Source organism: Sinohyriopsis cumingii, chromosome 18 (genome assembly GCF_028554795.1).
Source record: "Sinohyriopsis cumingii isolate HCF-2022 chromosome 18, ASM2855479v2, whole genome shotgun sequence".
Taxonomy (NCBI): Eukaryota; Metazoa; Mollusca; class Bivalvia; order Unionida; family Unionidae; genus Sinohyriopsis; species Sinohyriopsis cumingii.
In genome coordinates this window covers 66,829,320-66,853,550 of record NC_142978.1, presented here as the reverse complement: position 1 = coordinate 66,853,550, position 24,231 = coordinate 66,829,320, and the positions used below count along the sequence as shown (strand labels likewise).

The 24,231-nt window shown below is 35.1% G+C and overlaps 1 protein-coding gene across 1 annotated transcript in view; it reads left to right on the top strand.

Annotated features, from left to right (window-relative positions):
* Window positions 1–20,425, top strand: part of LOC149776842 (uncharacterized) — a 43,459-nt gene extending 23,034 nt beyond the window's left edge. The window contains exons 5-8 of the mRNA XM_089941358.1: window positions 6,942–7,047; window positions 9,342–9,423; window positions 12,415–12,633; window positions 19,499–20,425. Coding sequence (XP_089797484.1) covers window positions 6,942–7,047; window positions 9,342–9,423; window positions 12,415–12,633; window positions 19,499–20,425 — 1,334 coding nt within the window. The remainder of the gene's footprint in view (window positions 1–6,941; window positions 7,048–9,341; window positions 9,424–12,414; window positions 12,634–19,498) is intronic.
* Window positions 20,426–24,231: the final 3,806 nt, after the last annotated feature.

Genomic DNA, 24,231 nt, shown 5'->3' with positions numbered 1-24,231 from the left:
TAGTCCATCATTTTTGCCACAGCCGTACAAGTTTACCAATTTTGACTCAAGTAATTTTTCTAGAACTTTGAATATCATCAATTATACCTTTCTGACAGTTACCTAAAAGTCATCTTCAGTTGGTACAAATGAATTTTTCATGGTGAGCATATGAGATGGAGAAGTCTTGAGCAATCTTGCGTCACACACTGCCAAAAAGTTTATATTTTAGCTCACTTCAAGTTTCTCTAACAATGTCCATTGTTCCAGCCAGAACTGTAATTATGTATTAAAGCTATATTCACCAATATCCAGAGATGTGTAATACATATTTTTAGCAGACAAAGTATCAGAATGCATCAGTGTTTTTTAATGATGCATTTGAATTGAGCAACAACCAGAATCAACAAACCAAGAAATGAAATTATTCATATCTCTGAGGCAGAAGTACAGTGTATAATCATAATCTGCCAAAAGATTTTTCAATCTTTAAATTTGCCAAATATTTTTCAAACTATACTGATTCATTGGACATAATTACCAGAATGGACAGGAACAGACCAGAACAGATATAACCAGAAAGTTAAAATTGATTTGATACATCTTTTAAGTAGCTAAATTCACTTTGGTTTAATTAACTGTACATCCATTACTGTCTTCCCTCTGATGTAATTTCTTACTGGACCTGAGAAAATAATGTTGCACACATAAAAAAGATGCACACTTCTCATTGTTGTTGTTATTAAACTTCTCCGTTCCACCCTGTTCTTATGATCTTGCCCCCCACATACTGTCTGAAAAGGCAAATGCATAACTATCTTGAACAAGTTACTGTTCTTTATGGTTGTGCAATTGTCAACATCTCACAGGTATTCTCTTTGATATCTCTGTTCCAAAAATAAAAGTTTTTACAAACATGAACCCTGCCAAAGTTTTACTTCCTTGGATCAGTGCTTTGCTGCCTCTTATGCCAGATTTTTCTCTTCCATAATGCTGTATTAGGGTTTTAAGTCCAGCATTTCCATATTCTGCTTGTTCAGACATAAATATCTTTAATATGCTCTTTTTAATTTGTTACATCCTTATGTATTCAGTTTATCTGAACGTTGACTTAAATTAGCACAAAATCCCTCAGTGCTGAATGTCTGGAGAAAGGAGACTAAAATTGTAATGAACTTTTAAATTGCCTGTATTCAGGATTGGTAGTTTCGAAATAACGCTGCATTGTAGGTTAGGCCTTACAAGTAGTCCTACAATCTAAGACGTATCAGATGTTACTTATGATTTAGTGCTATGTCTTACACCCAAATAACGGCTTTGTATAGTGTCTTCTGATGTCGGTTGACATCAAAACAAGTAGTCACAGTTTCAGGAATATCTCATGCACTTGGCAGCCCATAGTGACATTCTTCCACAGATTGATATGTAATTAATATACTTACTATGCTGTTTTTACCCCTGGTGGAATCAAAATCTGACACTTGCAAATGGATGCATTTTCATGTTCTGTTGACATACATTTGAATTTGTTGAAATGCGACGGTATTCGAGGTATGCCAAAGTATGTTCAAGTAGGTACATGTGGGGGATATGTTTATTGAATGAAACATTGCTTACAGTTCCAATAAGCATAATATATTTTAATACGTTTTGTTAAAGAATAATATTTCAACTTAACCCGATTTTGGCATTCCCGGCATTCATTTCTTTCCAGCCAACTGAAATGTAGGTCAGTGATACTTGAAATCAGGTCCATTTCATTTGTGAGAATTCGAATTATTAGAGAAAAGACATCAGAGTAAGAAAAGTCTGACAAAAACATAACTTTACATTGTAGAAAAGCGTCGTTATTGGTTACCATTTGTGTGAGATATTCCTGAAAATTTGACTTTCGTTATTCTGTTATTCAACATCAAAATATGCTACATAGTGCCGTTAGTTAGGCAGTAAGACCCAGACACCCACAACATAAATATCAGCGTCGAGGTTTTACATGTAGGACTAGCCTAACATCATCTTGTCCATCCAACAATTACATTGGACTCGCACTCTACATCAATTTCAGCCTCAAAATCACATACTGGTATTTCCAGTAACATTTTCCCAATGTCCAACAGACTGATATACATGAAAATCATTGTCATCATAGCTATTTGCCAACTGAAAACATGGTCTGAAGACAAACCCTGTTGTGATTCAGCCATTTTGAATTCCTGTTTGGCTCTTATTTGAAACATGCATTTGCAAAATTTCCATGATGAAAGTAAGGTTACATCTACCATAAATGCTTGTTACAAGGCCCAGTGAACCAATCAAATTTAGTTTAACAGCTATTCATGTTGAACCGAAGTATCCAGCTATTTTAATACTTGCGCATTAAGTGCTGCGAGACTGCTATTGGCAGCGTGAATTATGTCATGACATGTACTTTTAAAATTTAATAAAAATTGCATGCCGTGTAAAGCACATGTTTTATAATTTGTGGAACGCATATCACTGCTTTAAAAGTATACAAATTTGGTGCATTTGTGTGTACTGGCATCATTTCTGAGCAAATGTTTTATTCACGCACTAGGAGGGGGTTAGATGCTGTTTTCAATATATATTCTTTTTTCTTCTGACAACCCCACAAGTGATTTCTCATTTCGCTAACACAACCCACAACAGAAGTGATTTTCCTAACCAACCTTCCACTGTCAAAACCAAAATGGTTTGAAACACAACCACCTACAGATTTTTTTTTTGAAGTGCTGTCCCCGAGGGGGGGATATGTGTTTTACTTGAAGAGTCCTGAGTCACATTATACACATGTGCAGTGTTTCCATTAAATTATGCATGGTTCTATCCCCTTGATAGTTGCAAGTGGGTCTACAAAGTACTTCAAAAACAGCATACAATTTAATATCTTTATTTCAAAATATTTTGCCAAAATGATTTCTTACATCATTGTTAAAATGTTATGTTCCAGTGTTTAACAGGATAAAGACAATAAATTGTTCAAACTTCACTTAAGAAATTCAAGTTTGTTAAAAATATAGATAACCATGTGTAATTTGAGACCCTGTTAAAATTAACCAACAAACTGCGAACTCAATATTTTGTTCATGACAACTCCATCTGAAACAAAGCTAACACAAGCAGTGTTAATCCTAACCATTGTATCTACATGCACACTTTTCATTTTACAGATCACAAATACATGGACATGTACCTAGATCTTAATAACAATAAATTAATAAAAAAGAGATGACTATTGACAATTTTTGTTCATCCAGAGGGTTCTTATGGTCTTTGAAGGTCTTTGACAGTCTGGGAAAAATGAGGTAACATTTTCAAGGCCTTGAAAGTTTGGGAAAATCAAGCAGATTACCCTGATGTCTTTGAAAATTGAAATAACCCAAACATTTTAATTTCTTTTCAACATAATCACAAATAAAATTGACCAAGATTGTTGGATTTGGATGTAGTTGAGTTTTCTTGGTTTCTTTCTTTTGAAATTAGGAAATTAATTATAATTCAAATTTCATCATTAAACAATATTGTTGTATTTTGCATTCATTGTTTTCTCATATAACCTGTGTACAAAACGTTAGCAAAAATAGGTCTTGGAAATCTATGTTTGTGGTCTTTGAAAGTTTGGGAAAAGTCTTTGAATTTATCATTCAGAATTCTGTATGAACCCTGCTCCAAATAAATGAAGTAGATAAAGGACTGATTTACTTGTCATTGGGTTACACACTCGCGTGATTTTTGTGATTCACCAGCTGGTGCATGTATGTTGCCACTTACTGGTGTGTTTTTTTTTTCATGATAAAATGTATTCATAGAAATGTATGTCTGTAAATGAAATAACCTTTTTCTTGGAGTAATCATACCAGTATATATTGTGTACATAAAACATGGAAAATAAATAACGAATTTGAATATGTTTCCTCATTTGTAACATTGTAAAAAGTCCCATTTCTTGTTAAATGCTATGTATAATCTTTACTATTTTATATATATATATATATATATATATATATATATATATATATATATAAACAATTGTATAGAAATTTGTACTCCCCCAATTTTATTTTTTTCAGTGGTGATTTTAATGTTAAATTCTTTTGGTTTGTCCTGAAAGCTCTTGATAACATCCTAGTGTTGCAACCCAAATTCAAAACTTCCTTCCCCCAGTCCCATATTTATTTAATAATATGACCTTTCAGAAATGTACAAATCTTAAACAAAGTTTCTTCTCCAGAACAAAATGCCTTACCAAAATTTCTTTTTAAAAGCTCATTTTTTTGCAGTGGATAATGGCTGTCTTGATGGCCATCCTGAAAAGCTTTAAATGGTTACTTCTGAATGTATGGTCGTATCAGCATGACAAGTTCTAATGAAAATTGTACTCATCTGACCTCCAGTATGACACCATAGCATTTGAAAAATCTTGTAATCAGACGTTTATGCTTATCAGACCTGTAACCATGATAACACAAAGAAATATAAATGGATTTTTATCATTTTACCCAATTTGTGGATCTGTCTGAAGAATACACCACTCCCTTGATAACTTGCGCCCTGATAACTTGCAAACCCGCTTATAATGCAGGGTCAGGTGTTGATCCCTATTTGTTGAACTTGAAGAAAATCGTGATCAAATTGGTAACAGAAACTTTGATATATCGCTCGTTTTATTGTCAAAAACAGTAGATAGGACTTGGAAATTTTAATCAGCATTATGAAATATCAAATTTAAAAATAGATCATAAAAATGTTTACATTTTCTTTCCAAACAACATTTCTAGTACACCACAATTAACAATATGTCAGTAAATTTTGATAAATGAAAATGTCACTTATGCCAAGTGGAGGCAGTACTTTAATAAATAAATGCAAATTAAATTTCAAAAATTTCAATTGAAATTTGTGTTCTATTTTAATCTTCTAGTTCCTTTTGAGTGTAATTGTTATAAATGCAATGTGTCCTCTTGTAATTAAACGTAAAATGCATCACAGCTACGTCCATGAGCTTTTCTCAGAGAACCTAATTAAGTTCAACTGTGTTTTGATAACTGACTTGCAGAAGTATTTGTTGTATTGTTGCACTGAATTAAAGCTGGCTTCCTTTGTATTATCACATTAATTAAGTCTTTTGAGTCAAATAAAGCAGGTAGAATAAAAGAAAAGTTAAAGGCACAAAAATCCTACAAATTTAAAATCTAATGGCCCCAGTCGTATGTCGCTTGAACTCACTTCATTTGATCCAGTGAACATAAACTACCTTAAATTAACCAACTCCTTCATAACTGTGATCAAAGATAACAAGGCAGCCAAGCAAAATAAATACTTCGTAAAATAAAGAACTTGATTTCACAGATATGGACCATTGTGGGGAAGCGATTTTCAGAGAATTTTTGAACTGGCACTTAGATATCCTCAAGGATGATAAGAAGTTTCATTATTACTTCCAATGAAATCATGACATCAATATTGTACTAATTGAACAATACAAAAGTAGAGTTTCGACGTAGATGATTGTCTCATGAAATAAATGTTGTGTGTTTTTTGAAAAAAAAGGAATCTTGTTTGGTGGTGTATCAACAGTTAGTCTAGTTCCCAGCTCTCTGTGGGCTCCCTGATTTGGCAGGATACTATTAAACACCAACATGGGAATCAGACTCATTAAGAAAACAAAAAGCAGTGACGTAATACACAGATATTTTGCATACACATCATGGTTGTTGAAACCAGTTGGGACAATCTTTCACATGTTGGACATTTTGAAAATAAATGTTATTTAAGCAGAATAATGAACAACTTCATTAGAATACAACTGGAAGCGCTTTATTAAAAATTATTATCGACGTAATTTTAAAATGACGATTTAGTCATTAAACAGCACATATTCCTAATGACGACGACGCCCCCCCCCCCATTTTCTTGATGTCAAAGCGATCTTTTTTTCTTCAATTTTTGGAGGTCATTTGGTAACTCGTGCCTTGGCTTATAGTCCTTTCTATGTTTGTGGACCCTGTTGTGTGCAAGTTATCGAGGGAGAGGTGTAACTTGAATGATGACAAGTGATTGCAATAGCTTCAGTTATTTCTTAACAAGATATTACTTTACATTTCACTAAAACATGTGGCTATATCTTGACATTGTATGAGGCAATAGTTCACTGATCTTAGGTGCAGGGTCAAAGGTTAGGACACAGAATTTTGTATCGCACATACATGTATCTTGCGAACATGTTAATTCAAGTTATATAAAAATGGGTTTTTTTAAAACCAAGTTTAGCATTTTGGAGTATCTCAAGAATTTCATTCAGCATTCAGAAAGAAGAAACTCTTATCTTGGATTTCTGAACGATTTTTTCAGTCTGTAGAGCATCCGCCCCTTTGAGGAACTCATATTTCTAGTGCCATTTTCAGACTTTCCTCGGCAGCGAGGCATCCATTATTGTCCATCCCACCTTGGCAGAAGTTTGACATAGCAATCACTTTGGCAACAAAGTGAATATCCGTCAATATTATGTTTGTAAATAAAAGGTGGGCTGCTTAAATAGGTAGTGTCTTGTATGAAATCTTTATTTGGATAATTGGTTCAAAAAAATCTGTTGTAGTTTATGTCATATTTGTTAAGTTTTAGCATTCTTTTAACACTAGTTTAATGACATCAGTTACGATGTATACATGCTTAGAAGTCAAGTCCAGCTGGAAGCAACATTTAGACCTTGATCTGGTGTCAAATAATGCACCAGTTGATCAAGGTCTGTGTGTTGTTTGTTCTCCTGATTACTTCTAATAAACTACATAGACCCCTATCTGCCATCACATTATGCAACAGCAAATCTGGGTCTTTGCAGTTTGTAGTTGGACTTGTATGCAAGTATATATGGTAAATATATTGAATTTGTACAATCTTTGCCACAGATAAATCTTGTTTCTTAATATGTCTTATATTTCTTATAGATATAGAGGAGGAACAGGAAAAAGTGAATAAGGTTGTGATTGGAGCATCCATAATGTCCGTAACACTGGTGTTGGTAGCCTGCATAATCGGAACCATAGTATTTATGTAAGAATAGACTGTCACAATTCTGTTTTTATAATCTTTGTTGGCATATAAATTTACTGAACTATATAACTGAATCATTTTTTATATTTATAAATTATTGTAAGACCCACAAAATGGGTCTGCACTGGTTTGTTGAGTTACTTTAATGTGTTGAATTTTCTTTGAAAATTTTTAATTATTCCACAAATCCAAATTACTGTATATACTCCCTTGATAGTTGAGTCAGCTGCAAACAACATAGATCCAGATCAAGGTCTGTATTGTTTTTTCCAGTTGTTACTCCTAACAAAACTGCAAAAAAAGACCAAGATCTGCCATTCCATTATGTGGTGGTATATCTGGGACTCAGCAGTTTGTTGCCGGACTCCGCTTATAAGCCAGTATTTTCAGTAGTAGCAACTCTGAAGTTATAAGGCAGTCTTCATGGACATGTCTTTGGAGAAATATACCACTTATCTGAGATCTTATTCATGTCAGTATTAAAACCAATGTGTGATTGAATTTCTTTCAAAACAGAAAGAGACCCTATGTGAAATGAAAAAGTGAGGATATTAGTTACTCTTTAGCTAGCCTATGTGAAGTGTAGAAGAGATTGTGCAGGATTGTATCTAGTACATAAGATATGACAGTCCATTCAAAATGTGACAATTGCATCTAAATTGTCTACTTTCACTCAATTGGGTCTGTGATATAAATGTCAGATGCTGAGTTCTAGTTGGCTTTCTTGCCTATGCATGCCCTCTGCCCCACAAATTGCCAAGACAAAATGGAGAAGCAACTCAAACTTTATACTCTTTTTAATTCTTTGAGACATAATCACCCCACCCCACCCCCAAAAAAAGACAAGGTTTTGATGAAGAACAACAGGAAATTTTGAAAACTAATGGAGTTAACACTGCATTACCTGCCTATATTGAGTTTGCCTGATTATTCATAGGCATAACAATAATTTTTCTTTTTCTTTTTCTCAGTATGTTAAGATTATGTAGTTAATTTTAAGAGCTGTGTAGTCCGAAATGCCAGTTTTTAATTTTAAAAAAGTTTGGTTCTGTGTCTGAATCAGGCTACTGCTATGTTAAATTCTGAATTCTTTTGGTGACAGTGAAGACACTTATGATACCAGCATGATAACTGCAAAAACCTGGTGCGTTATGTGATTGCATAATATCTAGGTCTGTGCAATTTGCAGTTGGACTTACAAGCAAGTATATTTGGAAGTTTTATCTGAAAACAGTGCAAAAATTGATGTATTCACCATTCACCAGTCTGTGAATTCCTGTGAATTTTAAAATTTAGTTCTGATATCTGTACAATTACTCGTTGAAAACAATCTTGGGGCAGATACATTTTTGTGATGAAATTTTAGCTGTATAAAAGCTCATATGAACCTTTTTGAATTTTCATCTAATTTGCATTTTAAAATAAACATCAGTAAGCACTTGATAGGTCTTCTTCTGTGAGACTCTTGTGTATAATGGTTCATGAGGTCAAGGCAGTTGCGGCCAGCCTAGTGTTCTAGAAAAATTGTGCTCTGATGTTTCTAACACCATGGGATTGAAGGTCTAATGTAATATTTTCCAGTTTCTGCCTGAGGGTCCATTTGTCTCAAAGGCTTTAATTTGTCCCATTGGGGCTGCTATCAACAGATGAGCAACTCCACTTCCACTTGATTGGCAAGAATAAATTCTACTTTTAAGGCTGTCTCATCATTAGTCCTCACTATCTTTTGCCAGAATCGCATACATAAACATGAAACTGCTGCTCAGAAGTGTGGACTAACTTCAGGGTAAGGGGATGTAACTCATGTTGCATCATGCCTTTTATCCTAACATATGATTATTATGTATTTAATAAGAACCCACATTTTGAAGTTAAACTTATTTCTTGAACAATACTTCCCTGTTCATAATGTGGGCTCCCTCTGAAGCCCTCCTTTAAGCTAGATCCCTGGCATGACACGCCCTTCCACTGTGAGTGATGAATGGTGGGATTTGGCAGCAACCCTCATGGGCGTGGGGCCATTGATATCTTAATTTGGACTCATTAGGCAGAAAACATTATAGGACTTTAGTGCTAAATAAACTAAATGTTTTAGTTTGGGAGTGCCAGATTTGTGATGGATTCCTAACACTAAGTATTAACAAGTGAAACATTTTTACTTCAGAAACTCCTTTTAATGCTTGAGTGACTTGTATTTGCAGCTATCCATTCTTTACACACATAATATATTGAACCTAAATTTATCTTTCGATAATAATAATAACGGGACTGTTGGGTCTGTTTTCTAATTTCAGAAGATTTCGTCAGAAGCGGATTATGAAGCAGCACCAAAGGAGATTGACAACACTCAGAATGAGACATGCTTCATCTCATATGGTAAGTACCATGTATTACTGCAGACAGCATCACCTGATGATCAGGTAGATCAGGAAGTACTGTTACCTGTCAGTCTCTATATAGCATGCACCAGTAGGTGAACAACAGAGATGCACAGCTGTAGTGGTAAAATGCAGATCATGATCTTTGCAGTTCTTGATATGTTTTGATTCACAAGATTACAAGGTTTTGCAAATTCATTCATTAACTGCATTAAAATGTAAAGGTAAAAAATACTGCTTTGCACTGGGTAGTAATGTTATCATTTCTCGCTTCACTTCAATGCTTCACCATTTACAGTCATCAAACTTTGTAGTTGATTGCACTTGGAGTGAGGAAAAACCTTATTGATTTTGAGTTCTAAGATAAAGTTCACTGTGATTTAAGATAAGGAAAATATTCTCTGTGCAATATCTTGAGTTCTTCACTATCCAAAGATATCAAACATTGTGGATGATTGCACTTGGGTTAAGGAAGGAACCTATGGATTTGTGGGTACAGTGGTCCCCCTCTTATATGGCCACCCCTTCTGCACCGGGAAAGTGGCCTTATAAGACTGGTGGCTTTTCCAGAGGGGGGCTATCTTTGTGAGATGTGTATGTATATGTGTATATAGTAGGAAAGCTACAAATAACTTAAAGCAGTTAATATCTTCATTTAAAAGTAGCCTTAATTAATAAAATGTTCTTGTCTTAAAAACAGAGATATTTCAGGGTTCCATAAATTGATAGTTCTTATTCTTAGGCGTGAAATGTGAGTTGGGTATTGTTGGCATGCACATTACAAAACCATTCAAAAACATTAATTAAATCTTGATGTATGCATTGTTTCATATTTAAAATAATTATCTTTCCATTTACTCCATTTTCCCACTGCTAGAGAATATTCTCCTTATATTTTACGACCTTGTTTATTTGAATCTCCCAACATCATTTTTCGGCAAGTGAACTCAACCCATTGTCAAGTCGAAGTTTTACTTTTCCTTCTGAAGTATTATTTCTTCATTTATATGATGATATGTTCAAGTTTTGCAATGATTTATTCCTGTGTTGCTCATTGTACAGTACTGCAATTTAATTTTGCAGATGAAACTTATGTCAACAAAATGCCTTGTTATAAAGGAAGTTATACAGTCATGTACTATAAACACATGACTTTTCGGTCTTTGTCTGGGACCCTGTTTTGTTCAGCGTTAATTTCTCTGTGTATATTAATCAACACAATCTATATTTAGTCTATCTGACCATGTTATGATCTTGACAATTATGTCCTGTCATAATTGTCAATTACAAAAAGGAAATCCACTCTGCGAAGCCCAAAGCACTATCAAAACATTGCTGACCCCATTTCTATCTGACCATGTTATGATCATGACAATTACGTCCGATTGTAATCGCCATTTAGAAAAAATCCACTATGTGAAGTCCAAAACTCTATCAAAACATTGCTGACACCATTTCCTGTAAACGTCGGCATTAATGATATATAAAATAACCTTAGTGGTATATGTACTTTAGCCAACACTTCTTTCCGTAACAGAAATCTGACATCTAAAAACACACATTGGGAAAGATAATCAGATTACTTACCTTACCATGATTAAATATTGGTTCAGGACACACATTAAGATTAAATGTGGCAGCTTGTGAGGGGTAAATTTTACATTTTTGCACTATGTTGTCTGCTGGTCGCATTAGAGGGGTGTCTTTCTTGAGGTGTACTTTTGAACACAAACTCGTTGGTGCTAAGGCATTCTGGCCATAAAGAATGGGGGCTGCTGGTCAGGGGTGGCCGTTCGTGAGGGGGACCGCTGTAAATATTACCGTGACTGAAGAAAGCAAAATGGCTTTCACAAAATAACTGTAGACCTGGGCCAAACTTTTTGGATGGCTTCCATCTGGGTCAAAAAGGAAGGTTATCAACATGCAGTTCGAAAGGTCAAAATTACTGATTGCAACAATAAAAATAAATAGTTTTTGCATAATAACTTGACAATGTACCATAAACAATGCTTGTATGTGGCTTGCACTTAAGGTAGGGTTGAAGCCCATTGATTTATGAGTCAAAAGGTCAAAGTAACTGTGGTTCAAAAGAGAAGTGGGTTTTGCTAAATAACATTTCATTTAGAGTAAATTCCTTAAAAAAGCTTTGTGCATGGCTTCTACTTAGATTCTGGCATTCAAAGGTCAGAGGTCACAGTTATGGTAAGTCTGATATACAGTAATGTTTTCTACACAGTAAGGTTAGGGTCAAGACTGCATACCTTTACTAAAGGTCTAGGTCATGAGACCTGTAGGTCAGTAATCTCCTGAATCAACCCTGCTCAACTTCTGCCTACATAGAGAACTATTAGCAACAGTAGGTGTTGAACGTGGCATCATTAGTGTTTTTATTCTGTTGTGGAGTGGTTATTTCTCGAGGAAATGAATATCATTTTCTGCCTTGTGGGTACCGACTTTGCAGGCCTGTTGCTGTTTTTTAAATTTTGTTACATTTAACAGTTTCTAAATTTTCCGGTTTGGGTCAGACTGTGAATGCTTTTTAAAGTGGTTTGACATGTGGCCTTTTTGTTGGATTGCATAAATTTGTTGTTGTGGGTTTAATGCCATATTTCAACACATGATAGGCTATATATGGTGGCCAGTATATTTGGTGGAATAACGACTCAGGAAGAACCACTGACCCATGGAAAGCTACTAGCGAGCTTTCTCACATACACAAGTTACTGAGCCAGAGACCCAAACACATGCAGACAGAGGCGATATGTGAGTGATTTCTTCATTTTTGCCCATTTTGACTTGAAGCTTAAGGCAACTTGTCTTGCAGTTGTTTTCAGTTGATAAAACTATGGACATGGCTTTATCATGGGGTAGAAATGGGATGCAGGAGAGTCAGAGGTATAGTTACACAAGGAAATTGCTCACCATTACTCTGACCCATGTGGTGGTTTGACCGCGACAGGTATTTGGTTCAAATCTCTTTTTGTTTTAGATTGCAGACCCATATAACATGTCTGATGAAGAGCAAGTATTAAATAGTGGGTGTCCGAATATAATGGATAAAAGCCAAATGACAGACTTGACAAGCATGGATCACTTCTATGAAAGCATCCAAGAAAGATATAGTCTTGTGGATCACAGACCACGCAGATTTACCTCCCTTCAGCTCACAGAGCCCACTGATCAGGATTCCTTTTCTTCTGTTTTTAGCGTGAGTGATTTTTGTAACATCCTTATCAGAATGATTGTTTTGGGTTGTCTTTCTTGTACAAAAAGCTATTTACATGTATGTTTTCTTAATTAAGTTCCTTTAATAATATTTGGATTGCAATGAACTTTGACCTGATGATGTAAGGATACAGTGAAGTTTGCATGGGTAACAGAATTTTCCACACACGTATCAGAGGCCTGACTTGGGCAATGAAATTACTTGTCCAGTCATTGTTGTCCATGCCAGAGCCATCAAAAATTGGAGGCTGGTATGATTCACATGTCCCTGCAGACTGTAGTAGACGAAGTTGACCACTTATGATTGATGGATCAGCAGGAGTACTAACATATTATCACCATTAATTTTAAGTGCAATATTCAATTAATACATGCTGTGCTTGACAGAAAAAAAATCAAACAAGTTTTACTGTATCCTTGATACAATAATTTCATGATTAGAAACCAAATTTTCAGGCCCTGATATAAGAAATGAAAAGTCCAATCATTTATGGTCTTGATGTGGCTTGGAGAAAATAATGTAATGTTTCTGAGAATTAAAAATTGAAAAGGAGAGGAGGGCATCAATAAGATCTTTTAGTTCTTGTCATGTTTTTGATGTGGTACATGGCAGTTTTAGATGATTCAATTAAGAGTGGAACCCATGCCAGTTATTTTGGTTTCTGTGTGCAGATGAATGAGAGAGAGAGTATTGGTTGATGTGGGGAAAACAAATTATACATACACTATTTCAGATAATTGATGTAAAGTCATCAGAATAAAATCTTACTTCCAACACTGACCATTACTTGTCACAGAAAGCTGAAGTGCAAACGTACATATTTGCCTGGAGAAATAAAAGTGAGAAAGAAAAAGAAACAGGAAAGGAAAAGGAAATTAAGGCATGAAAAATTCTCTTCTTGGTACTGAATGTAGTGTGAGCGAACACAATAAAACATAATATTATTTAGCAGTCATATCTTGTGAGAGGGAGAGAGAGAGAAGAATGACAGACTTTTACTTTAATTTATCAATGAAATTTCCATACCAAAATTTAATTGAAGTCATTTCCATACCAAAATTTATTTGATGTCATTTCAATCCAAAATTTAATTGACGTCATTTCCATACCAAAATTTATTTGATGTCATTTCATTCCAAAATTCAACTGATATAATTTCCATTCCAAATTTTACTTGATGTCATTTCCATACCAAAATTTGATTGTGCAGCAAACATTTCTTCAGTCTACAAGTCTTAGAAGCCAGGTTCAAATGTACCTCAAAAGAAACTTATGCAAAATTGGTATTATGACACTGGTGGATTTTTGTATTGAGCTTTCAATGTCCACTGATCTAGTTTGTATATTTACTAGGCTAATTTACAAAGGAGTCTGAGGACAAAGTATTGTATCACTATTGTGATAATGTAAATACTAGTTATGGACACTTTTTCATCAGGGTACACCAGTGCGATCATTCCATAAGATGCATGTAGGAATTCAGATTACATCTTGAAAAGCCTCCTACTCTCTCAAAAAGTATTCTAGACACAAAACAATTATATCACTTAGCAGCTAAAAATTTTGAATTCAGAGACATTTGGTATTATTGACAAACTGTAGATAAAGTCTGTTAGCATCTCTCTCTCGCTCACTCTCTCAGCTAGTTCTGTAAAACTAATACATCTTAGAGTTCAAATGGGTGTATTGGAGGGTAGAATGCATTTAAACATGTCCACTCACCCATATGTGTTATGGAAGACACCATCATTTCCACCAAGGGATTTATTGGCCAGGTCAGTGGAAAGGTGATCTGGAGCTCAGTGTAAAGTATTTAGTTTCCCTTCAAGGCTGAATGGTAAAGGTAGAACACACCTCGACTTTACTGTAATGGAGGATTTGAGATCAGTTACTTCCACCTAACTTGTTTCTAGAATCTTATATGGTCAGAATCAAGACTTGGAATTTGTCTAAAACTCAAATGCAAGTAAACATTTTTTTCTTCTTAAAAAATGATGTATGTCAGATGGGCCCAATCTCCTACTCTCAACTATCGAGAAAAGTCAGTTACACAATATAGCAAATCTACATAAAAAATCATCCAAATTTTGGACACTTTCAGTAATTAGCAAGATCCATTAGTGAAATAATTTTGCACTTGATTGGCTAACTTTGTTACTGTTCTGAAGGTTATGTTTCAGACATGATTTTGATCAAACTTGAATATAAGCTTATAACATTCAGACATGATTTTTCCCCATTTTAAAGTGGAATTCCACTTTTCTCCTGACTTGAAATAGATTATTCTTGATATTGTCCTTTTTTTTACATCATTTCCGATCCGTTTTTTTTTAAAACGATCTGTCCGCTCCTATTCCACACACCACCCTTGTAAATTATTCATTCCATTTAGAATAAAGAGTATTCTGATTGTTCAAAAGTTTAAATTCATCCAATGAACCTTCGTGTAATGGAAATGGATGACAATGGAAAGAAGAAGCATGCTTGCAAAACATGGCATCTCGAGTTGTTGAGAGAGACCTAGTCTCACAATGTAAGACATAGCACTAAAACAAAAACATCATGTGCTTGATCAAGACATAGCACATGTTTTTGTTTTAGTGCTATGTCTTACCACCGAAATAACGGCCATGTATAGCGTGTTCCAATGTCGGTTGACATTGGAATGAGTAGTCAAACTTTCAGAAATATCTCGCACACTTAGCAGCCTATATCGACACTCTTCCACTAATTTATGTGTAATTAATTTACTTACTGTGCTGTCTTTATCCTGGCAGAATGAAAATATGACACTAGCAAATGGATGCATTTTCATGTAACGTTGACATACATTTGAATTTGTAGCAATGCGACAGTAGTTGAAAAGTATGCCAAAGCATGTTTAAGCAGGTTCCTATGGGGGATATGTTTCTTGAACAAAGCAAAACGTTGCTTACAGTTCCAATAGGCATAATATTTTTTTTTTGTTTCGTTAAGGAATAATATCTCAACTTAACCCGATTTTGGCATTCACAGCTTTCATTGCTTTCCAGCCAACTGAAATGTAGGCTAACGAAACTTGAAAATATGTCCATTTCTTTTGTGAGAATTCGAATTTATTAGAGAAAAGACATCATGAGAAGTAAAGTCTGACAAAAACATTATAACTTTACTTTGTAGAAAAGTGTCATTTTTGGTTGCCATATGTGTGTGATATTTCTGAAAATTTGACATTTGTTACACTGTTAGTCAACATTAAAACATGCTACACAGTTAGGCAGTAGGACCCATCACCCCCCAGAACAAAAATATTGGGTGATGTATCTTACATTGTAGGATTAGAGAGACCATGACACGAAAAGTTGAGACAAAGGTTTAAAAAAACTTATGGAAATGGGAATGGCTGGAGCAAAAAGTGGACAAAAATTTGGTCATTTTATATGGAACCTGAACACTAGAGGACTGGCATTTTGAGACCTCTGCAATAAAGATCTGAATTACAGTAATCACGGTTGGAAGAGTTTGGAACAGCACCTATAAAAGAAGCTGCATACGGAAAAATTGAAGGTCAGAAGGCATCTGGAAAATGTGCAATTAATTACTATAACAAGAAAGATTTCTTGCATGAAAGAACAGATGTAGCCCTCTGTCAGAATATGCGCACTGCCTGTCACCAAGCACCAGATTGAAAGGAAAAAGGCTCTCATTGAGAAGGAAAAGAAACAACTGCACATTGAGCCAAAAAAGTCAGTGGTGACAAAAAGGAAGGCGAAAGAAATCTTTGACAAAGCCGCAAAAAGAGCGCGACTGGCATATCAACAGATTGTGTCCATTGGAGATAAAGACAAGTGAATGTATGGGATTATTTGTATATAGTTGATGTACTTGGGTGTTTATTTTACAAATTTGTTATGAAAAGAGAGAAGTATAGTATATTTGCTGCAAAAATTAAGAAATTATTGTGACTTAATTATGATGTGAACACTGCCATGCACATGAAATAACTACAGCATCAATAGCATTGGAGAACAAATTCATGTGACTATAAAATTGTGAAATTATTGAACTCAAGTTGAACATTTTTGGTAAGTTTATTAGTTTTTCAAATGATTAGTTTGGTTTATTTTAGGATCATAAGTTGCACCAGGAGTAGTATTTTATGAGAGTAAAATGCGAATCAGGAGCGCTACCATTCGAAACCTCATTGGGGGAGGACCCCCAAACACCCCTTAATGTTTTTTTCAGCTTTTCTTATGGAAGACCAAAATCACGTCTGAACTTTTAGGTTAAAGGCAAGTTTGATAATAAATGAGATCTGTGCATATTATTGAAGTGATCTTTCACCTGATTGGCTAACCTTATTTCTACTTTTGAGTCTATGTATCAGTGCAGATCTTGATCCGATTTTGCAATATATGTTTATATTATAAGGATCTTAGTTGAGTTTGATAATGAGAGAGATTTATGCATACAAATGCACTTGTTACCACTCTGGAAGTTATATATGCTTACATCATGAAGATCTCAGTTCAGCAAGATTCATGCATACTAATAAGATCTTTCTTCAGATTAGCCGAGTTTGTTTCCCTTCTGGAAGCCTTATTTCTGATTCAGTTTTGATCTGACTTTAAATATGGGCTCATATCATTAAGATGGATTCAGTATAAAAAAGTGTAGATCCACATATTAATAAGCCAATCTTGCATCTGATTGTCTGATCTTCATTCAGATTTGGAGGCCAGATTTCTTATCCAATTTGATGAAACTTGGAATATATAATTACAAGTTTGATAATGAGCAAGATGCACACAGTTCATCTTGCAAATGATTGGTTGAGATTGTAGCCACTCAATTTTTGTTTTAGTTTTGATCAAACTTGATGAATTGGGTTATATTGATGCGGGAAGTTGCGGGTTCAAACCCCGGCCAAGTCATACCAGACACTTATAAAAATGATACTAAGCGCTGCCTCAATAGGAGCTTAGCCTTAAGAGGTCATTGCTGGGACTGGTCAGCCTGGTTTCAAGATGATGTGATTCGGGACATCATGCTACATGTCTGCAACATGATGCCCCAGTGCTAGACATCACTATAAAACTGCCACACTGCAGACATCCTAGAAATATGACTGAATTTTTTTGAAAAACTATGTTAAAAATCCAAATCACACACACACACACCGGGTGTATAATGTTGCATACATCTCAAAGGTTTGTGATATTTATTTATTACCCTGGACCTTCCAATTTTCTGGACACCATATTTTCAAAATTTGGAATAATTTTCAGTAGTTAGTAAAATTTCCAGACACTAAATACATTTTTGAAGTAGATGGAGAAACAAATTCCAGCTGAAATGTAAACTTAAGAATGTTTTTCTTGTACGAAAAGACAGACAGTGAAGCCACTTTGTTTAATTTAATTAAAGCACTCTTTGCCACTCCCCTGCATCTGTCTACAGGCTGAAAGGGCCAGACACTAGCAGGTAACCAATATTCAGTTATTTTTGTTTTTGGCGGATTACCATATTCTGTTCACACAGTTGCCTATCTTAACAACTTCTAGTCGTGAATTGATATGCAGGGAGGGCAAACATAATTTTATTTTCAATGCATAATACATGAAGAATCACACTGTACTCTTTTTTCTTATTTAGGGTTCATTTAAATTTTCATTACTGAGACCCATCTGTTCTGTTTAGTGTCCTTACTGTTTTGCTTCAATTGGCGGATTTGCAAAAAGGGATATCACTCTTACTGAAAAGATAAAAGTTTAGTGTTAGGACTGGTCTGCATGGTGTCAGGATAATGTGACTGGATGGGACATCATGCTGCATGTCTGCAGCATGATGCCTCTGTGCTAGACATCACTATAAACTGCCACACTGCAGACATTGTAGCGATATGACTGAAATGCTTTTAAAACTACATTAAAATTCCAAATCACACACACACTGAAAAGATAATTCAGCCGGATATGCATGTCTAACACAAGTAGATCTTTGTGAACGCTGTTGTCCAATAGCAGTATATATACATGTACAAAACAAAACAAACACCAGGCCGGCTAAAAATAAAGAGAAACACCAGAACTGCAACTATATCATTGTAAACACTTATCTCCATTAATTTGGTAGTATATATGCATGTACAAAAAAGCAGAAACATCGGAACATTAACAGAAAGAGAAACAAACATCAGAACTGCAACCAGGATTCTTTGTTTTTAAAAAAACACCACACCAAAACATCATTATGTAAGTGTTCTTTATTTGGTAGCAAGGTTATACTGTAACCTCGTTTGCATTACAACTTCCAGCTACTGCTGAAAATGATGGGTGCATCATTGCACAATAAAGATTATTTTCCTGTAAAGAAATTCAGGAAAATGTATGATTTAATTTCTGCATAAATTATTTTGGCGGTGAGAAAAGTAATCCTTTTTTAATGTCCACCAAAATGGATAAGTGATGGCATCTCATCTCATATTACTTAAAATTGTAAAATTCACTGCAAGTCCACGTGGAAACAAAGTCGTGGCTTAGAGGGTCTTTTTTCCTCTGGTTCACTGTTTCTTCCACCATCATAAACACTTTTTTCCAACATCTGAGCTCATCGACTGTGTTTTGTACGATACAAAAGAACATGTGGTGCATATATTGTAAATTTAAGTTCAAATGAATCTAAGTGCAGAGAGATGATGCTATACCAAAGATATCATTCATCAGCATTGGCAAGTACCATCATCAGACAAGCAATGGTTTTATTTTTAAGTCAGTAGGTGTTGGCATGCTTTGCTGCCATCTGACAGCATTTCTGGTTATAGATGACATACACTGTAGTGTTCATGGCTGTTTTTTTCCCCATTTAGGAATCTGCAAGCTGTCTTAATAGAAGGAGTTTACCACTACGGCCAATCCTGTCCTACATTACCTTTATTGGTACTGCCTCAAGATTAACAGGAAGTAATGACACACTAAATAACAGCTTGTCAGACTGCTGTACAGAGGATGGTCTGGTGATATCATTCCCAAACAATGGCAAGACTTCTGATGATTCTTCAGATCAGAAGGATTTTTCGCAAGAAACTGGACAAAATTATCAGGAATCTATTCAAAGAGAGCAGATACCCAGTCTGAGTGAGCAGGGTACCAGTCTAAGAGAGCAGGAGACCAGTCTAATAGAGCAGGAAACCAGACCAATTAGGGAAACTATATCCAGTCCACCATATGGACCTAGATCAAATCCAGAGCCAGTTCAACAAATTTCCATTGTTAGAAGCTATCCAAGGAAGCGGAATAGGAGTGCTGCTTATGATAACTACAGAAGTCTGAAGAAAGCCAAGAAAATCATTCCAAAGCAAAAACAAACCAAATTCAGCATTACTAGTAATGAAAGTGGAGAGACAAGTCTACAGATGCACCGAAAGTTATCTGAATTCACCTCAACACCAAAGGACTTTGAATTATTGGGGACATTCGGACAACCTTTGCTGAGACCAGTTCCAAAAATTAACATCTTTTTCCCAAGCAGTTGTGAGATGGACATATCTCTTACCAGATCAAACTATCTTTCCTCCATTAGTTCACTGTCATCTGGTGTCAGTTCTCCATTACAGATATTGAGTAGCTCCTCAAATAGTCTGATGGTTCCAAAATGGATACCAACTAAGCAAGTCAAAGAAAGATACACGTCCCTGCCTCAAAATAATTCTGCTGGAGCCCAAAGGATGTCTTCCAGCCACAAATCCAGTGCCGCCTCTCTAGGGACCATAGAAGAGGAAAAAATAAACATTTAGCTTGTAATACATTTATCAACTACTATTCCCAAAGCTCTGAAAAATTCCTGAATTGTTTTTGGACATTTGCTGCATCAGTAGTATAAGTCAAATCCACATAGCATTACTTACTTTGTCACAACCACCCAACCATCATCTTACTTCAAAACATTAATTACATTATATTTCCACAGTTGATCTCTTATTAAAGTTTTTTGTAGCCATTATATAGCTATGAAATTATTACTTATATGCTTAAGATTTGACAATCCTTTTCTTTGTTTTCTTAAAATGTAGTTAGTAATGCTGACTCATTGTCTCGTCACTTTCATGAACATGAGGCTGGTGACAGTACTGATAAGTATAAGGCTGTAGTTGGACAGAACCATTTAAATTGTAGGGCTGAGGCTGTTATTGATCAAACGTGCTACTCCATGTTTTATCATTACAGATTCCATAGTTGTCTTAATTTTTACAGGAGTAATTTCACTTTTTCTTCACTGTGTCTTTTTGAAAACACTTAAACAGTTTGTTGTGAATCCCTCTTTACCCTTGAATTGAAATGGTCAACTCACAAATCTGATTCAGGCAGGGATAGTTCCCAGGTAGTGGTTGCGTTATACTGTTAAACCCTCAGGCAGTTTCACACATGCTGCAATGGCTATCTTACCATTTCAGATTAGATCAAATACCCACGTACCAGTTTCAGTTAAAACATTTTACCAAAGCTGAATATCAGTTTCTTAGCAGAGCCTCCCAGTGTCCAATTTTTGTGCATATTCTTGTCAGTCAAAACATCATTCCTGTTGGATATGGGTCTATGCTGATTTTCTGGTTGTTTGGAGTAATCAGTGGAACAAACAATGCGGATCCTTAGCTGCCAAAGCACTTTGCAGTTGCATATCAGGGTCTATTGTTTTCAGTTTGATCTGGCTCACAGACTTTGTATGGTACCTATTGAGCAATAGTTTTCCAAATGATATTGAACAGTGTTTACTCATTCAGTTATTTTAGTCTTATTTTTGTACATAAAAGATTATGCAATTATTCCTAACGGTCACATGTCTCTTTAAAGTGTTAGACTATTTAGAAAAGAATCTCGTAATATAAAAACAAATTTTGAAATAAATGTATCTTATTAAAAGTTCTGTATATCTCCTGCATGCAGGGAAGTGAAGTCGCCTTTTCGTTGATTTATTTTTGTTCAGACAGCAATCTCTTTCTTTAAGCTCAGCTTTTATACAATCTTTTTTGTAACAGTATTATTGGTAATCTTTGTATCAGTCTGAACCTTGTAAAGAAAATTAGGTTACAATGACATTCATTTCTCATCAGCTGTCTTTGTAATAAAAGATGTGATATATTTGTACATATCTGAGTATGGATAGTGTTCTAATTAAAATTGATCCAATTATCTAGTGTCATCTTGGATAATTGCCAGAGAAATTGATTTTATTGTTGTAGTAGGAAAACAACCAGCTTTAAATTGGTACAGTTTGATTTCAGTCGGTACAAGCTTTTGCTGGACATGGACCAAAAGAGATTTTGTTTTTTTCCTGTGTCCGTCAGCACAAGATCTATTTTGTATCACTATTCCATCTAAACTACTGAGGGGATTGCCATGAAACACTCAGCAATTCAGTTTAGTTATAAATGTAAGCAAATTTATCTTGTAGTCACATCTTGACATTGAGACAAGATCAATGATCTCCTTTCTATGATATCAGGTCAAAGGTCATTACAGAATTTTGTACTGCAGTTAGAGGTATTTTGTGAACATGTTCATGTAGACTCAAGAAAATAGTTTGTTACCAAGTTTGGGATGCTGGAGTTTCTCAGGAATATCAAGATGGTTTCAGTCTGCAGAAGTTAAAAAGAATAAATGGATTTATAACCGGTATATTTTTTATAATGCTTGAAATACTGCATAGAGGGAAATTTTCATATTGTTCAAATTTCATGAATTTTCCTTTCATGAAAATTCTTGTGCTTGCTTTTCTAGAGTTTGCTTATTTTTTTCATTTATGGTATTCCATTTTGATTAAATATTTCTACTATATTTGTTAATATGTTGCAAAATATCATGAAAATTAAACTTTTGGAAAATATTCCCTGTTTGTGGTATGCTGTTGTTGTTGTTGTTGTTGTTGTTGTAGGGTTTAACACCATTTTTCAGCTCATGATAGGCTATGCATGGCAGCCTGTATTAATGGTGGAGGAAGAACCCAGGAAAACCCCCCGAATTAACCACAGACCCACAAGAAGCTACTGTCAAACTTTCTCACATACCCACATTGGCTGAATCCGAGACTTGAACCCACGCAGACAGAGGTGAGATGGCAGTGATCCATAACGGAGAGCGCTTTAGACCACTCGGCCATTTGGGGCCCCTCCGTTTGTGGTATAAGCAAAAGCATACATTTTTTGCTACTGAGATTAATTTTATTAACAACAGTTCTTAAAAGGTGCATGTGTTTATAGCATTTAAAAATCTATGATGTTTAGTTGTGCCAATTTGATATTTTTTGAAGAATTTATTATTGCTAATTTTTTAGCTCACCAGTGACTGTAAGGCCAGGTTAATTTATGGTTTAGTCCTTCATCCCATAACATTTTATTGTTATCCATCCAGCATTCATCAATAATTGCTATTTCAGCCAGACGAATTTCAACCAAACATGGCATCCAGGCCAAAATGCCTTTCAGAGTTTGTTCCTATCATGATGATCCATGGTCAGATATCTCTGCCTTTATTAAATATAGGAAAACCTTTAAATGACTTCTTCAAAACCACCTAACAGAATTCAATCAAATTTGATCATAAGTATCAAGGCCTAAAGGCCTTTTAATCTTGTCAAAAAGAGGCATCAGATATGGCCAATATTATCAAAAATAGAAAAACCTTTAAATGACTACACCTCAAAAACCTCTGATAAGAATTGAATCAAATCGGAGAGGAAGTATCCTGTCTTGAAAACTTTTTATATTTGTATATTTGTACAGTGATATTGATCCAACATCTAACATGGCTGCCATTATTAAAAGTAGAAAAATTCTTTAAATGACTTCTCCAAACCCACAAGAGAATTTTACCAAAGTTGTCAGACAGGCTTGCAGACATTTCAGGTTTTTACAAATGATGTATGCCTGCCATCAAATGCGACTGCCCTGATTAAAAATAGAAAAACATGTAAATATCATTTTCTTGAAGACAGCAAATTGGAATCAGTCGAAATTGGCAATACATTCTGGCATGAAGACCTTTCAGTTGTACAAATTAGACCAATCTGCCATCAAATATGGCTGCTGTTACTACACGTATATAAACCTTTTAACAATGTTCTCCAACACCACTAAAGGAAACCTGTCTGAACTTGACAGAAGGCAGACTAAATGAAAGAACTTTTTTCATTTCTACAAATGATACCAGTCTGCCATCAAATATGCAGCTGTAACTAAAAATAGAAAAACCTTCAATAACTTCTAAACAACCATGTAACAGAATTTGACAGAAAGTGTATAGGTTTGAATGCCTTTTGCAGCCTGAATGCTGTTACTAAAAGTAGAACCACATGTACACAACTAGATGTGACCACAAGTGCTGAACAGAATTTGACCAACATTGACACAAAGCATGATGGCATAGGAATCTTTCAGCATTGGACAGATGGAGATGTAGTGCAATCACATATGGATGAAGCTATAAAAACTACAGAAATATCCCACTGACCTAGATTTCTAGGTCATCTTCTTTTGCAGTTGGGTATTAGGCAGATGTCAGCCAGTTGAGCAAATATGGACCTGAACTTAGGCATTTTGTTTGTACC